General features: G+C 33.5%; 1 protein-coding gene and 2 long non-coding RNA genes across 11 annotated transcripts in view; 1 reads left to right on the top strand and 2 right to left on the bottom strand.

Annotated features, from left to right (window-relative positions):
- The window catches only part of LOC148605745 (BTB/POZ domain-containing protein 6-B-like), a 39,669-nt gene that overhangs the window by 16,472 nt on the left and 5,898 nt on the right, over positions 1 to 17,299 (bottom strand). For 2 of the 9 annotated variants that reach the window (XR_015916104.1, XM_088550107.1), the window contains exons 1-3: positions 7,494 to 7,635; positions 6,823 to 7,054; positions 4,841 to 4,936 (exon numbers count right to left, since the gene is read on the bottom strand). The exons of 1 other annotated variant lie outside the window; for it this stretch is intronic. Coding sequence is in view for 3 of the 8 variants with exons in the window: in XM_088550113.1 (XP_088406239.1) it covers positions 5,240 to 5,295 (56 nt within the window). In the remaining 5 variants the exon portion in view is untranslated. Of the gene's footprint in view, positions 1 to 4,390; positions 4,449 to 4,840; positions 4,937 to 5,239; positions 5,317 to 6,822; positions 7,055 to 7,493; positions 7,666 to 17,299 lie in introns of those variants that run through there. 6 more of the 9 variants (XM_088550109.1, XM_088550113.1, XM_088550105.1 and 3 more) reach the window with 5 other exon arrangements.
- Positions 964 to 4,383, bottom strand: LOC148605748 (uncharacterized). The gene is made up of 2 exons (XR_015916105.1): positions 2,253 to 4,383; positions 964 to 1,994 (listed from the first exon to the last, which is right to left on the bottom strand). It is a non-coding gene; the product is annotated as an uncharacterized LOC148605748 (long non-coding RNA).
- LOC148605747 (uncharacterized) lies at positions 7,691 to 12,511 on the top strand. The gene is made up of 3 exons (XR_015916106.1): positions 7,691 to 7,841; positions 9,645 to 9,926; positions 11,283 to 12,511. It is a non-coding gene; the product is annotated as an uncharacterized LOC148605747 (long non-coding RNA).

Genomic DNA, 17,299 nt, shown 5'->3' with positions numbered 1-17,299 from the left:
TTCTGCTGGCGCATGCGTAATTTTCAAGGAGTAACCTCTTATTAGAATAAAACACATGGAAGAATAATCAATGGAACAGAAGTCATGGCAGTAATCAAAAGAATGTAATCCAGGGACAGATACCAGACATGGAAAACAGACATATACAACAAACTAAAATCATACATACAAAGTAACAAAAGCATGAATGAGCAATTCGGACTCCACTAAAAACTGGGAGGATGGACCAGGTGCACTTGTAGGGTGCTTTTCTAGAAACATCCGCCGAGTAGCTCATACAACGTCGAGTCCGGGGTAGACGAAAGAGGAAAAATCGAGACCAAAGGAAAAACAACAAGTACTAATAGCATCGTTAATCGTCGCAGCAAGTCCAGAATTGATTAGTTCTGTGATGTGCAATATTACTTATATAAGTAGTACATGTGTGTTGTTCCGGTTCAAGACGTGGTTTCAATATTTTGTATTTTTAATCTGAAGCTAAGGGCTTTGGCCTTGGTTCTCGATCAGATGTAGAAGTAAACTTCATGGAAATCATGAAAGATTATTATGATATTAGTCCAAGAGTGAAGAGTTGAAATTTGAAGTGAAATTGAATGACAGGCTGACCACTTACCCTATTTCAGAGTATAAAAATCTACGGTGTATAAAAAGTATTTGACCATTTAAGGATTGACAATGAAAAAATAATTTTCTTTTGAAAAATAACATTAATTTTCGGTGTGCACATTGTTTATTGCGCAATTATAGTTGAATGAATGAAATGTAAATGTCACGCGCTGGCAAGTGTCAAAAATGAACAGGTGCTCGATCGATAATTCAGTGGATGTCCATTGATTTACTGGTCTGGGTTAATTTGAAAACCACATGTGTTAAATGCGGAGTTTGATATTTAAATCCTGATGACATGATGTTTGAAGAAACGGACAGTGGCACATTCGAGACACATGCCCCCTTGGACTGGGATGGCTACTGTCTACGATGATGCAACAGGCAAATTTGACACCTGTAACTCAGTTTTAGCGCCGGATAAAATCGTCAAAAGAGTGTCACTCAGTTCTTCCTCCTGATTCGACGAGCAACTACGGTTATAATTACGGACAGAGCTCTCGTTTTATGGCCACTCATGTACATGATATGTCGAAGTTCGAACCCTGCTTCGTTCATTCCCTGTATCGCAGTAGTTCGGAGGCAGTTGGCAGTGTAAGATGTAGAGCATTTTGCATTTTTGGCGATGCCGCTTATTAAAATTGATACTGTTTCACGGATTTGATAGTATACTATATATGTTCCTGATCAAGAGATATCAATGCATCCTTCGAGCAATGGTTGAAAAGGACAGTTGCCGTCGACTCTGTCTTATTAATGAGCAACTTCAAATCTCTCAGTGGGCATTTGTCACAGTCGGAATTAATATACATTCTTATGTCGGATGTAGCCTCGCCACCTTCAAGTCCTCCTTGCCAATTTTATGTTGGGTTTCTTGTGACAGAACGACGAATTATCTCCTATTCATCCTTTTTGAACAGGAATGAATCTAATTTCAACTGTTGATAGAATTCCAACCCTTGGGACACGAGATGGAAGGCGATGCTGTACCAAACGCGAAATCGGAGATGTCCTGGAGTTTGCTCTGAGAAAAGGTAAGTGTTTATTTTGTCTAGATCTGATGTTGAAATTACATCTTTATATTTTGTCGGTCGCGACAATCTTTGATGAAAATTTTGTTTCAATTTTCCATCCAATGTTTCATTTGCTTTTCTGAATGTTTTGTCACCTACGATGTCCGTACCTCTGTTAATGTTCTTGAGATGTCGGTTAATTCCGGCTCTTATGATTTTGATACTCTTGGGCCTAAGCTGTAGACATTTCCCTCTCACGTTTTTCTACGAATTTTGGCGTAGCACCCGTGTAATATCTCCTGAGGTGGGTATACAGTTCCTCTGTTGAAATATTGCTCAAATCAAGCTCTTTACCAAGGGCTTCTCTGCACCATTCTATTAAAAAATATAAACGTCTATTAAAATAAAGAAAATACGCCAAATTCCCTTCAACTGTTAAAATATTTTTGTTTGGTGTACTTTGAAACAAAACGATCATATAGCTCAGGAGTAAAGCACTCATTTTTCATGAGAAGTCCCAGGTTCGATCCCTTGTCTGTTCCATTTCATGTACATCACAAATATTTGTTCCTTTCAAAAATGACATTTTTAAGTTAAAAGACGACTCGTGAAGTGTAAAGTTACAAAATGTACCTTGAAAATATTCATCTTCCATTTTGTGTTGAGTTTCGTAGATTCCGGCTGCCTCCGGTCTTTCAAATGTTGAAGGTCTTCGTCAGAAACAGTCTTGAATCTGTTTTGCTGTCGGGGTAGCAACTGTGCTGGTGCTGTCTGTACTTGTAAAATCTGACCTTCACCGTGATCGGTTGTCGTCATTGTCTGCAAATGCACTATTTCTAACTGCGGGTCGTCCTGGAACAATTCATCTAAGTAGCCGAACGCTCCTTGATCTATCTGACCGAAGTCTGGCCATGTTTGAAATGATATATAGCAAACGACTGCCTCGCTTTCAACTTTTTATCGTATTAATATATATTCAAAAATTTTTTTGCATGGATAAATCATACGCAAACAAAGTACCCATAAATTTTAGTTTTGTTTTAAATTTTAGTTTTAATTTTTTTTCAAAATATTTAGTAAAAAAAAGTAGTTCGGAAAAGGGGTGTGTCTCTATTTTTTCATCCATTGAGAAATAGAAAAACTACTTGAACCAATCAAATTACAGTAAATACCTCAAATTAATTTATTTGATTTTGTTATTGTAACGATCAGACTATAAACGTAATTTCAAAGAACTTCAGATAAAGGATACTACAGACACTATTAAGTCAGCCTCATATCTTGACCTACACTTAGAGATCAATGGTAAAGGAAGACTATTGACCATACTTTGCATCTTTCCTTTCATCTGTGGCAACATTCCTTCAGCAGCTGTGTATCGTATCACAACTCATACGTTATGCCAGAGCTTGCCGTAACTACCCAGACTATTTGTATCGCACTAGGACTCTCACAGTTAGGCTTTTGGAATAGGATTATGTTGCTACACGATTGAAGTCATCACAACAGACGTTTTATGATCGCCATCATGAACTCGTGGATCGTTACGATGTATCCATCTGCACCATGAAAACTGATTCGTTTATCGTGTCATAGTTTTCCTCTTTCGTCTACCCTGGACTTGACTTTTTATGAACAACTCAGCGGGTGTTTCTAGAAAAGCAGAAGACGCTTACCCTGTCGGTGCACCTGGTCCATGCTCCCAGTTTTTAGTGGAGTCTGAGTTGCTTATTCATGCTTTGTATGTATAACATTACTTACTTTATGTTCTGTGCCGTGTATGTCTGTTTTCCATGTCTCGTCTTTGGCCCTGGATTACTTTCTTTTGGTTACCGTAGAACCTTGGTTCACTTGATTACTTTTCAATTTTATAATTATTACATTTTAGAGCGACTGGTTTTTTATAAGTAAAAATTTTAAAAAAAAGTTTGTATAGAAATTTATGTTATTCTTGCGATTAAACATTCAATTGTGCTCCCGTTTGTTTAAAAAGCAGAGACAAATTTTATTCAAGAGTTGCGCTGCTATTTAGTGAAAGTTTTAAAATTTCTTATGTCTCATTTCAGAGAATCTAAAAATATTCTATATGAATTCATCATTGTAATGTGGCGCATCTTGAACAAATTCTATTTTTAGAAGAGGATATAACTGCATTACAAAATAAAAAAAAAAAACATTTTGGGTAGTGTTGTTTTAATTATCGATATTTTTCATCATTTTAGGCGCTTATTTTTCATTTTCTCAGAAAGGGAAATTTATGGACTTTTATATTTTCTTCAAAAAGCTTTCTGTGTCAGTGAGGTGCAAACAATTCAAGAATATTATTTGGTAATGGTAGGTTTAAAGGTTAATAAAAATCATCATGAAGTATGATGAATAAGGGGGTTACAGGGTAAAAGCTAAAAACTGCAAAAAGCTATTTTTGGCTCATCCACCATAGTTACTAGTCTTCCAAATTCATTTTATTCAGTCGCCCATGGTTATTTTAGATATATAATATAAAATTACTTGATGGCCGTGTTTGTTAAGAGATCAGGATGATCGTCATAACACATACATGATTAGGTTGATAAATTGGATCACGATCACAAGTCCGTCTGGAAAGTTGCTTTGCATAATATTTTATGACGAAGGACGCCATGGGTCTATGACGACTACATGCGTCAAGTGATAAAGTTTGCTCACCTAGACCTGACGCTAAAAATTTAACAATCAACTGTTTTAACACAAAACATCTCTAATAAAAAATGGGCAGTCGTATACAAACTTACCCTTTGCTAAAACGGCAAAGACGCACGTTATTTCGGACTATTGGTCATGGTGAGAACACTGTTAATACAATTTGATATCTGATTACACGAATAAAGAAACATATCTTCTAGGAGAGTCACCCAATACGTGTTCATTGGAATGCCGACAATTTGCTGATAAAAAGTGTCGATCAAATAGTGACAAATATGTTGTCAAGGAAAAACATCTTGCTTTCTGATTACATGTTGCTTTTGTCATAATGTTCTGTTGTGGTAAAATATATGCAATTGTAAACCCAAAATAAACAAAGAAAAGAGTAAGAATTGTCATTCCTGTAGTTGATGATTTCTGTTATTTTACATAATTCTTTGATTGTCCGTTTTTAATTCGAATAGGATAACAAGGTTACAAAAGTTATAAAATAACAAATCATTACGACACAATAATTGACAATTCAGATATGATCTTACCCCTTTCTATGTAAAACCACTTGTTCAAACTTATTACATAGTTTATGACAAATGGCGGTTGATGTTTGTTTACTGCAATCGATTTTTATAGTCTGTCTAAAAATAGGAAAAAGGTAAATATATTGAACTTTCACTTTAAGCCAATACTTTCTGGAAACCCTTTCTAATAGTTAAAGATTTGTTGTACAAAATTCAATAATCTCAATCCCATGTTGGACTGCGGGCTGAATAGTAAATTTAAAATTAAAGAAAAAAACGCATATAGTCCAAGTCACCTCAGATTGTTTGCGGTTTTTTGCGTTTATTTTTGTAATTACTCGTCGGTTCCTTTCAAAAACTTGCCATTTTATTCATGTCGTTCTGTACTACGATTCCCTTACAATTATTTTGCGTTCGTACCTCACCTCCGAGATTGAAAAAATTGAAAATTTATTTTTCCTACGAGAATTTTGCATTGAATGAATTGTTTATCCGCCTATGGATATTTTGAAAAGTTCCCTATTATCTCACAATTGAAGAGTTGAAATACCATGATTTCCCGCCATATTTCTGCTCTTTACCTTTAGTAAAAGACAAAACCATAAGTTCCGAATGAAAATGTTACAACTGGTACTTAATAAGAGTCTTACCACATGAAGTAATAAATTAGCAGGGAACCAGAAATATGGCGGGAAATCATGTTATTTCACCTCTTCAATTGTGAGATAATAGGGAACATTTCAAAATATCCATAGAAACAAGATGGCGGATAAACAATACATTCAATGCAAAATTCTCGTAGGAAAAATAAATTTTGAATTTTTTCAATCTCGGAGGTACGAACGAAAAATAATTGTAAGGGAATCGTAGTACAGAACGACATGAATAAAATGGCAAGTTTTTGAAAGGAACCGTCGAGTAATTACAAAAATAAACACATAAAACCGCAAACAATCTGAGGTGAATTGGACTATAGTCGGTCTTTAATCTAAGCATTCAACGTACATATTTCTTATCTAATGCGCAACTCATGCAGCATTTACAAATTTAGGTAATGTTCAACGTAAGAATCATGCATTATAAACAAAATGCAGTATATAGCACAGAAATCATAAATGTAATTAGATATTGTTTGGTACTTTTCAAATGCATTGAGTTAGTTCATTTAAATGACCGATCTTTAGTTTAATTAGGTTAACACGCGTACAATATATCGAAATTTGCAATATCGGTGATTAGTATTTTTGTATTGAAATTAAAAAAGCAGATTTTATGTAAAATCCAGTATTCACTTGTGACTGAACTTCAACATATCTACAAAAAAAAAATAAAATAAAATAAAAAAAAAATAATAATAAATAAAATAATGATAATAATAATTAGATTTGAAGCCAACTGCTATTTTTCCGCAAATATTTTATACTTTTGCATAATTCATTAAAAGAGGTATGTAAAAGAATCAAATACCGGAATACAACAGTACAACGTTAACCTACATGTACTTTTCAAATAAGTTTTATCTATGGGATGATACCAAATTTAAGACGTTTTTGTAGAGAAGTAATACGTGTAGTCGAATTTATGCGACTTGTTTTACGGCCAAATCGAAAATCACATTTTTTTTTGGCGATTTTGTATAAATTCTGAATATAAATATCGCAAAAGCAATTGGTAACTGAAACATTAATATTGTAAGAATTTTGATATTAATATATGTGTCAATTTAAGGAATTGCTCGATGTAGAAAGCACACTACTCTTGAAACTGAATATTTAATTAATCTTATCGATCAGTTTCGCAGATTAATTCTTGATATAGAAATTCTTTGGTGTCCTAATTTGGCCGCAGCAATATTGATGATATAAATTGGTAAACCACTATTGTCGTTCCCGAAAATCACATATCGGCTGGCGTGTTATTGATTTTTTATTGTAATGCTGGTCATTTTAAGTAGTATATATTGTCGTTAACCTGCATGCTTAACGAATAACAACTAAATTGACCTTCTTCTCTTGTTGTTCCTGATTCATCTTTTGTTGTGGTTTTAAAAGTTATTTTGACCCCAGTGGTCGGTTCTTCAACTAATGCTTTACATTCTCTTCCTGTTATCATTTGGTCAACTTGGTAATCAATGGACATCTTCATTATAATTGTATAATTTTGTAAAGAAGTCAGCTGTCATTTCAAAGACTTGAAATGATTACATCTCGCAAGAGTATATCAATTCGTGCATATCTGTTTTCGTTGATTGCAAAAAAAAAAAAAAAAAGCAAAAATGTATCATGTAAAATTGTATTTATGTTTTCAACGGCTGTTTCACAGTCTGTGTGTGTAGTTGTCATGAACTCATTTAACTTTTGTTTTACATGAGAGCTTTGAATATTATTTGAGTATTCAATCAGTGTTTCTTCATTCCATATGAACTTGACCGGAAGGGGTTCAAGGTTAGTTATTTGTGAAATTTTAAAGTTATTAAAGCATGTGAACAGTGAGCAGCTAGTTGCGCAATGATCTGAAATACTTGTAAAATCATGAACATTGAAAGTTTCAATATTATTGAAGAGGTCATGAGAAGCTATTGAATAATCAACAACACTACATCCCTTATATGTTATACAAGTGTAATTACCAAGTAAATAAATTGATTTCTTCCATTCAGTATTCTTATACCTACCTCTCTACATAAATCTAGTAAGAGTTCACCACTTTTGTTTGGAGGTTATCATCACATGACATCATACATTAGGGATCGAATTTTATCAGCGTCTAATAGACAAACTGTTTCGGTCTTACTCCAACAAGAAATGTTATTGTTTAACTCAGTATGAATATATAATACTACACTATATTTTTCAGGAAGTAAAAGGTTGAAAGGGGAAGAACAATATATTTACATTTTTCTATTTTAAGATCAAATTTTAAAGATTACAGAAACACAGTTCGAAATCCATTTGTGATAAACATTTGTGATAAGCATTTGTAATTAACATTTGTGATAGGCAGTGGCTGTACAGCAAGAACGGTAAGGTGATAAATATATTGTACTATGAAAAGTGTATTGCTCATTTAGTATCGAATTTCGTGGCTTCCGGTTGTTCGGACAAACAAGGATTTTAATTTTTTCCCAACGAAATTTTAAATTGCCTCTAAAAACAATGATGATCAATAAAAAAACACACAATTAAGCAATCTACAAAATATATTTTTCTTGCTACCAACGAAAACTTATATGCTCGAATTGATATACTCCTTGCGACATGTAAACATTTCAAGTCTTTAAAATGACAGTTGACTTCTTTTAAAAATATCATACTCAAGAAGACTGTAATTCCTGACTCTTGATTAAGCGTCAGTCTTTGTAAGAATCGGAGAGATTTGAGAAATATTTTCTTCTTTTCTGTGACTCTTATTGTACAATAGTCATATTACACTGTCATAATGATGTTTTTTTTTCATACCATGTTTCACCCACTGTCAGATTCTCACAAAGTCTGATACTTAAACAAGATGTAAAAAATCTTTAGATTTTAAAAATCAACTTTTTGGTGGGATATGCTTATAGACATGCATTCTTACTTCACTGCACTAAATTGGAGGGCGTGTTTTAATCATTTGTCATCTTGACATTTTATAAAATTGTTATTGTAAATTGTCACTTTAGTTAAATATTTAGTTTCATAGATAAAGCCCACTTGAAAAAAGATTTCAACATTAAGTGCAGTGTTTGTACAGCAAGCCTCCTATATACAAGGTTGTTTGAGTTAGAACAGACGATAAACTACATTGTTAAAGATAAACAAAACATGGTGGGGAATTTTTGTTCGAGGTTTCAGTTCGTTTAAAATATATTTTTTAATAGTTTCTTTTCTTCGATGTGTCGCTATAAATGAGCTTGGTAACTCTATCTGTAGAATTACACATGGAAAATAGAAAGAAATTTTACTAGTGAATAACATTCTTTTTTTTTAACTTTTGAAACTTAATGAGACTGTCGAATCATTTTACCTTCTACAGATCACTATATAAGTATTCATTTGTGCTCGAATTTCTCAACTACCTTTATTTATATCAGTGGTCTAACACGATGGTTAGAAAAAAGCAAGGTAATCAACATTTGATGGTAATAAACAAAATTGACCCAAGAATAATTGGACATGTAAATTAGACATAGATAACCAAATTAACACGTAAAAATGAGCAACCCGTACTCCATGTAAAAGTGGCAGAATAGACTAGATAAAAACTCTGCTGCGGTGTTCTTTATATGTTACATTTGGATGTCTGATTCTTTATATGTTACATTTAGATGTCCGAAAGGGGGCAGAACGAAGACAAATTTATTTTTTGTAGTGCAGACCGTTTAAGATATAAATAACGACCCATGAGTTCATAATGACGACTATGATATAACTATTGTAATAATTAATGTATCTTGTTGCAATATAACATGTTCCAGAAGCCTAATTTTAATAATTACATTATAAAGAAAGCATATAAAAAGTGGACATGACACTTTTTGTACATGTATAATTCTTAGGTTCATCTGGTTTCAGGATTAAAAAAAAATGGGAATTATTTTTATACGCATTTTATAATGTTTTGAAAAATCAGTGTTGATTTTCAGCAACATCTGTACGACTACATTAGACGATTTGCTGGGTGTTTTTTGCTTAAATTACCTCGAGAAAGTCGAGTTACCAGACAGAATATCGCGATATTATTTTGAGTTGATTTATAATCATTATTATGTTTGTATTAATGACTAAATATTTACTAAGATTTTTTGTCTACTTGAACATTCATTATTATCATTTGTTCATTACAGAAAAGTCCTTTGAAGTACTAAGACAATGGCTAAAGTATTGGAAAACTCTGATTGAAGAGAAGAAAAGACATTGCCAGAATGTTTGTTGTACATGCTTGAGAATGATATCATGTGTTTCGTCACCCTAGTTGTTGGTGAGACCAAGACAAAAATGAAAGCTCACAAGTACATGCTGTCTAACCGTAATGAAATGTTTCATACAATGTTTGAATGATCTTTGCCTGAGAAAGGAAACAGAGTTATACCAGATGTTGACGAAGACACTTTCAGAAGTTTGCTGAGGCAAGATATCACATTGTTCATAAGAATTGTTTGTAAACTATCTGAAAGCACATGTTTAAACAATTCAAACAGAACAAAACTTCAGTTTGGAAATGACATTTTCAGAATGGATTTATAAAACAAATTATAAAAAATGTTTTTTTAAATTCTTGTCCGGACTGAAATTGATGCTTTTTACATCTTACCCAGAGAATGCACTTTGCACCTGCCAAATGTACATCAGGGCCAGCTGCAGTCTGTCGAGTCTATTCAGTATTGTCTTTGCTTGAAGACGCATGTGTGGCCTTGAGCTGACACTTTTTATCCCGGTGGGGTTGTTGTCCTTAGCATATTTACCATATTTATTCTTCATATAAACATCATATGTTTTATAGTAATGTGGAGGTTACTTATTATTCCAATATGCAATGTAAAACTATAAATGTTCAAGAGAATAACAATTATTTAATATTATGTTCTATATCTCCGGATCACGCTTGGGGAATTGATTTACGGATTTGTTTTGCTAATATCTTTAATCTATAGCCTTACAACTTTTGTTGAAAGTATTAAAATTTCAAAATAATGTCTAGTAATGCGTCTTTTGGGTTACATGTAATGAACAAATGTTTAGAAAATGCATTCCTATTCTTCACAACCTTAAAGGCTAACAATGGTTCATTATTTTGTATTGGCCAATAACATTTAATAAAAATATTTAATGTAAGTACATACAATATGTAGGGCAAAACGCGCCTGCAATAAAATTCTGAAATCTAAATTATCAAATATGAGCCGCATTACTACACATTATTTGGAAAAAAAAATAATCACTTTGCTTTGACAGACATCATTAATTTGTTAGTAAAAGTTTTGTTGACAAAAAGAAACATTTTTACTTCCGGCCACGATGTTAATGATCTTTTCACGATCAATCATCGCTTGATACTACAACTATGACAAGGTTTAATGCTTGAATTCATTTTGTAATATAGTCGAAGTATTGAAAGAATAATCAAGGGAACCAAGGTTAAAGCGGTAATCAAAAGAATGTAATGCAGGGACAAAGGCAAGACATGGAAAACAGACATTCACAACAAAGAACATGAAGTGACTAAAATCATACATACAAAGTAACAAAAGTAAATGAGCAACTCGGACTCCAGTAAAAACTGGGATCATGGATTAGGTGCACCGGTAGGTTAATCGTCCTCTGCGTTGACATGGCCTTTATCGACATGGTACTAACTTATTGGCGTATCAAACTTTCCTATTGCCTCTTTCCTAACTTTTTTTTTATTTTAAAAAAAGTAAATTAAAGTTCATTGATTCATATTAAGGGGTCACCACTTTTCTTATTTTTATTTTATGTTTTAGATTTGTGCATACTGATGAGCTACCAATAGCAAAACAGAATGTACAAGATATGTGGCATGCATCGAACAAGTACATGATGTGGAAAGTTAAGAAAGAATGTGAAACGTTTTTACAGAAAATCGCCAAAATCAAAGCATGCAGCAATAGCTTTAGACACTGCAATCAAGTACAAGCTACCAAATTTACAAAGAGAGAGCTTAGTTTATATCGAAAATAATGCAAATGCGTATTTCACCTCTAAGCTAAGTACCAATATCTCTCACGAAAGTATAGAGATGATATTGAAATCCGATTGTATTAATTGTAAAGAGGACGATGTTTGCAAGTTTTTATTTCGATGGATAACAGCTCGGTGTACTGAGAGGAGCCGTGAACCGAACCGTAACAATTTTAGAAAAGTTGCTGGGAACCTTCTGCAATTAATCAGATTTCCTGTTCTAGAAATGAAATATTTTTCAAATGAAATTGCTAAGACAGGTATTTTGACACCTGAAGAGACATTAAACATCTACCAATCACGGTTTGCAGAAATATGTGACAACTTTTTAAAAATAAATCCAAGGTGTCCAGTTAGAATTCGAACAGTCTACACAGTGAAACGAAACGAACAGGCAATACAAAAAAAAACATACCGGTCAAATGTCGTACAGGCACTTGAATTCCAATCGGACACAGAAATCTGGTTAAAAACGGTCGCGATATTCCACTCTTAGTATCAATAATGGACTTCTTATGCTAGTTCTTTAGCGGCATTAAAGTTATACGACAATCACTCGGAACCAAATTCTTGACATAGAGCTACCCACTGCTGTTCAGATCATGGCTGGAGACTATTATACAGTTACAATGAAAATGTCAATTGATTACCAAGTTGACCAAATTATAACAGGAAGAAAATGTAAAGCTTTAGTTGAAGAACCGACCACCGGGGTCAAAATAACTTTTAAAACAACACCAAAAGATGAATCAGGAACAACACGAGAAGTAGGTCAATTTAGTTGTTTTTCGTTCAGCGTTTGTTAACGACATTATATACAACCTAAAATAACCAAAATTACAATAAAAATCAATAACACAGCAGCCGATATGTGATTTCCGGTAAAGACGATAATAGTTGACCAATTTATATCATCATTATTGCTGCGATAAAATTAGAATACCAAAGAATTTCTATATCAAGAAGTGATCTACGAAACTGATCGATAAGATTAATTAAATATTAAATTTCATGAGAAGTCTTCGTTCAACATCGAGATATTGCTTAAATTGACACCTATATTTGACATCAAAACCCCTTCAATATTAATGTTTAAGTTACCAATTGCTCTTGCGATATTCATATTCAGAAATTATAGAAAATTGCCAAAAAATGTGATTCTCGATTTGGCCGTAAAAAAGTCGCAAAAATTTGACTACACCTTTTACTGCTCTACAAAAACGTCTTAAATTTGGTATCAATCAATAGATAAAATTTATTCAAAAAGTACATGTAGATGAACATTGTACTGTTGTATTCCGGTAGTTGATTCTTTTAAATAACTCTTTTAATGAATTATTAAGTATAAATATTTGCGGAAAAATAGCAGTGGGCTTGAAATCTAATTATCATTATTATTATTTTTTGTAGATATATTAAAGTTTAGTCTCAAGAAAATACTGAATTTTATATAAAATCTGCTTTTTTTAATTTCAATACAAAAATACTAATCACCGATACTGCAAATATATGTTGTATATGTTGTACGCGTGTTTCATTGAGTAACTTCTCATTGGCAGCATCAAATTATACTAAAGCTCGGTCATTTATATGAACTAACTCAATGCATTTGAAAAGTACCAAACAATATCTAATTACATTTATGATTTCTGTGCTATATACTGCATTTTGCTTATAGTGCATGATTCTTACGTTGAGCACTACCTAGATTTGTAAAGTCTGCATAAGTTGCGCATTAGATAGGAAATATGTACCTTGAATGTTTAGATTTGTTTTTTTTTTAATTTTGAATTTACTATTCAGCCCGCAGTCCAACATGGGATTGACATTATTGCATTTTGTACAACAAATCTTTAACTATTAGAATGGGTTTCCAGAGAGTAATGGCTTAAAGTGAAAGTTCAATACATATACATTCTTCCTTTTTTAAGACAGAGTATAAAAATTGATTATAGTAAACAAACATGGACCGCCATTTGTCATAAACTATGTGATAGATTTGAACAAATGGTTTTACATAGAAAGGGGTAAGATTATATCTGAATTGCAAATTGTTGTGTCGTAATAATTTATTATTTTAAAACTTTTCAAAACCTTACTATCCTACCCGAATTAAAAACGGACAATCAAGGAATTATGTAAAATAAAAGAAATCTTCAACTATAGGAATGACAACTTTTACTCTTTTTTGTTTGTTTTGGGTTACGATTGCATATATACAACAGAACATTATGACAATACTCCAGACAGTCAGAAAGCAAGAAGTTTTTCCTTGACAACATATTTGTCACTTTTTAAACGACAATTTTTATCAGCAAATTGTCGGCATTCCAATGAGAAAGTATTATGATTATCCTAGAAGATATGTTTCTTTATTCATGTAATCAGATATCGAATTATATTAACAGTGTTCTCTCCATGAACAATGATCCAAAAATGACGTACGTCTTTGTCGTTATAGCAAAGGGATAAGATTGTTTACGATTGCCCATTTTTTATTAGAGATGTTTTGTGTTAAAAGAGTTGATTATTAACTTTTTAGGGTCAGGTCTAGGTGAGCTAACTTTATCTCTTGGCGTCTGTGGTCGTCATTGACCCACGGCGTCCTCCGTCATAAAATAGTATGCATAGCCACTTTCCAGACGGATCCAATTAATCAATCTAGTCACGTACATGTATGTGTTATGACGATCATACTGATATCTTAACAAACACATGGCCATCAAGTCATTTTATATTATTTAAGTATAAATTACACATTCTAAATTATATCGAAAATAACTATGAGCGATAGAATAAAATGAATTAGGATGACTCCTTTTGAGTGTTAATGCCCTTAATGGGCCAACAAGACCTTTTTGCAGTTTTACGCTATTACAATGTACCTTATAACCTGTAACAAGTAGTGATGCAATGATCTTAACGATAATAGTTCATTGCCTTGCAGGGTCCATCGTGTTCCCTACATCCCCCTTACTCATCACACTTTATTACGATTTTTATGAACCTTTGATCCCACCGTTAGCAAATAATATTCTTTGATTGTTTTTTTTTTCAGTATAAGCATGTGTTTCTACTCCACTGATGCAAAAGGCTTTTTGAAGAATATACGAAATTCTATAAAAGCCTTTTTTTATGAAAATGATAAATAAGCCGCAGAAACGATCATATGAATTGAATACATCAATTAAAACAACACGACTCAAAATGTCTTTTTTGCGTCGTTTATAGGCTAAAAATTTATACTTTGGTCTCTGTGTTGAGGTTTTTTTCGGGATAGGGGTGGCAATTTTTATCATTTAAAAGTTACGATAATATGTTAATGTTGTGTTTCATGAAAAACGCTTGTTCGGTCTACGGTATTGAAAATAAATTGAAAAGAAAAGGAGATATAAAAGAAAATCTGAAATTCTGAAATTTCTCCTTTTAACGATTATAATAATGTGTGTCGGTATGTTGTGTTGTATTAACGCACAAAGGTATAAAAAGTGCCCAGAAAAATTCAAAATTTGATTCAGTTTATTTTTTGTGAAAAAATGATTTGTGAATTAAAGTATAAGGGTACCTGAAAATCATGTTATAGTTGATGAGTGGGGGTGCATGGGGTTATCTATGTCCACGTACTTACCGATATGTATAGCTTAAGTCGACTTCTTCCAAGAGTTATTGCTCTTAATCATTCGTTTCAAAATTAAAGACATCACGATCTTTAACCACTCTGACAGAGAATCAATGTCTTCATGTTCTCGTTTTATCCATTTACTTGCGTAGTACTCCACGGCTTCCAGAAGAACTTTAAATTATAATTCCAATTTATGGAGCAACAAGTCTGTATAATGATGATGTAGGTTCAGAAACAAGAGTGTCAAGACTTGTTTTGTAAAGGGAGTGTAGTAGAGTGAGAGGTATAGAATAGAGTTTGGTTTTAATGTGATGAAGTCCAAGAGGTTTTTATATGAAAGGTAGGAGACCATCAATGGAGACATCATGTAACTTATGTGACGTATAGCGGTGATGGCCATGACTCCTTTCCCGTCTCGGATTTTTGTCAAATAAATTCATCACATGTATGCCATTGTTATAATGGCTTGAAAGGTTTCCTTTACTTTTGATGTTTTAATTGCACCCGTAAGGGATTTCTGAACCTAGTCTGCGTGTCCACTACTCCTCTCTTTCCCTACAATAGTTTATACTTAGAACGGGTCTGTTCTTAGGATTGTAATGTTTTGTTTAAAATACGAAATTTCATAGAGAGGATTGAACGATCTTGTTGATAAACTATCGGAAATTTGGTGGTATTAATTCCCGAACAATGACCACACATTCTTTTGTTTAATCGTTCTTGTGTTTCACCGACATATACTATACCAAATAAGTTGCATTCTAATCTATATATTAAGTTTGTTGATTTGCAACACCGTGACTTCTTGTGTGGAAGGTTTTGTTTGTAAGTGAAACTAGAGAAGTAAGAATCTGTTATAAGAATGTTGCATGTTTTGCAATTTTCAATACCACATTTTGATATAGTATGATATATCATTTAAAGTGATGGAACATGGTGTTATTATTTTGAAACAGACAGAAGTGTTGCCTTGGAATAGATGGTCTGCATATTAAACGTGTGGTATGGGTATTTTTTGGAATGGTCGGGGGACTATCCATATTAGACGTGAGCGTGCTAAGATTCACATCTGGGGACACTACAGTCTTAAAAGACAACAGTGTGTCCGATCGGCTGTCAGGTGCAAACCTTTTTATACCTGACGACCTCCGAGCCAGTTTTTCTTTCATTCCTCTTGTTAAATCCATTAATTTTAAAATTGAATAAATGCTGGGATGAAACCTTCGGGGACAAAATCCACATAACAAACAACATGAAATAACTAAAATCATACATACAAAGTTACAAAAGCAAATGAGCAACTCGGACTTCATTAAAAGCTGGGAGCATGGACCAGGTGTACGGGTAGGGTAAGCGTCCTCTGCTTTTCTAGAAGCAACGGCCGAGTCGCTCATAAAAAGTCAAGGTTTGAGGTAGTCGAAAGAGAAAAGGAAAACTATGACACGTTGAACAAATCAGTTCTCATGGCACATATAGAGACACCGTCGCGATCCACGAGTTCATGATGACGGCCATAAAACTTCTTTTGTGATGACTTTAATCTCGTAGCAAAATAACTCTATTCCAGAACTCTTTTGTTAGAAGTTTAGCGCAATACAAAAAGTCTGCGTAATTGATTAAATGATGTTCATTACGAAAAAGCTTTGCCACGTTCTTAAGGTAATCATATAAGAAGGACAAGAGTATCATGTTTGAACCAACGCACAATCAATTTACAAGCAAAACTACAGATGATTTCCAGACGTGTCACTACTGCTGAAGGGAATTTGCATGTACATAAACATTGATTTCTTATCTTTCTGAGCACTACATCAAAATTGAGCACAATACAGCTTAACTGCGTGGGAAATGGATGCATTTTCTGTTATCAAAATACCTTGAATATAGGCCTGCAGCAGCGCTTAGCTTGTATTAAAAGGCTACTAAATAGTACTCAGAAACCTAACTGGGATGTGTGCCCCAGGAAGTGGAATGGGGTACCCCTGTCATGTTACATGCGGGGGTTGTCAGGCTACAATACGGAAAACCTGACCGCAAACCATAGTGGTGCAACGTGTTGGGACAGATGTCGCGTTCCTCGCCCGTTAAAGAACCCTGCTGTGGTATTCAATAGGAATAGGAACCTTTGCACTCCGCCAGAGGAGGCTAAATTGCCCGACCTTACCCATCCCCCCTTTT

This window comes from Perna viridis, chromosome 10 (genome assembly GCF_037379345.1).
Source record: "Perna viridis isolate PV_CMFRI_1.1 ecotype Kerala chromosome 10, ASM3737934v1, whole genome shotgun sequence".
NCBI lineage: Eukaryota > Metazoa > Mollusca > Bivalvia > Mytilida > Mytilidae > Perna > Perna viridis.
This window is presented reverse-complemented; position numbering and strand designations above follow the sequence as displayed.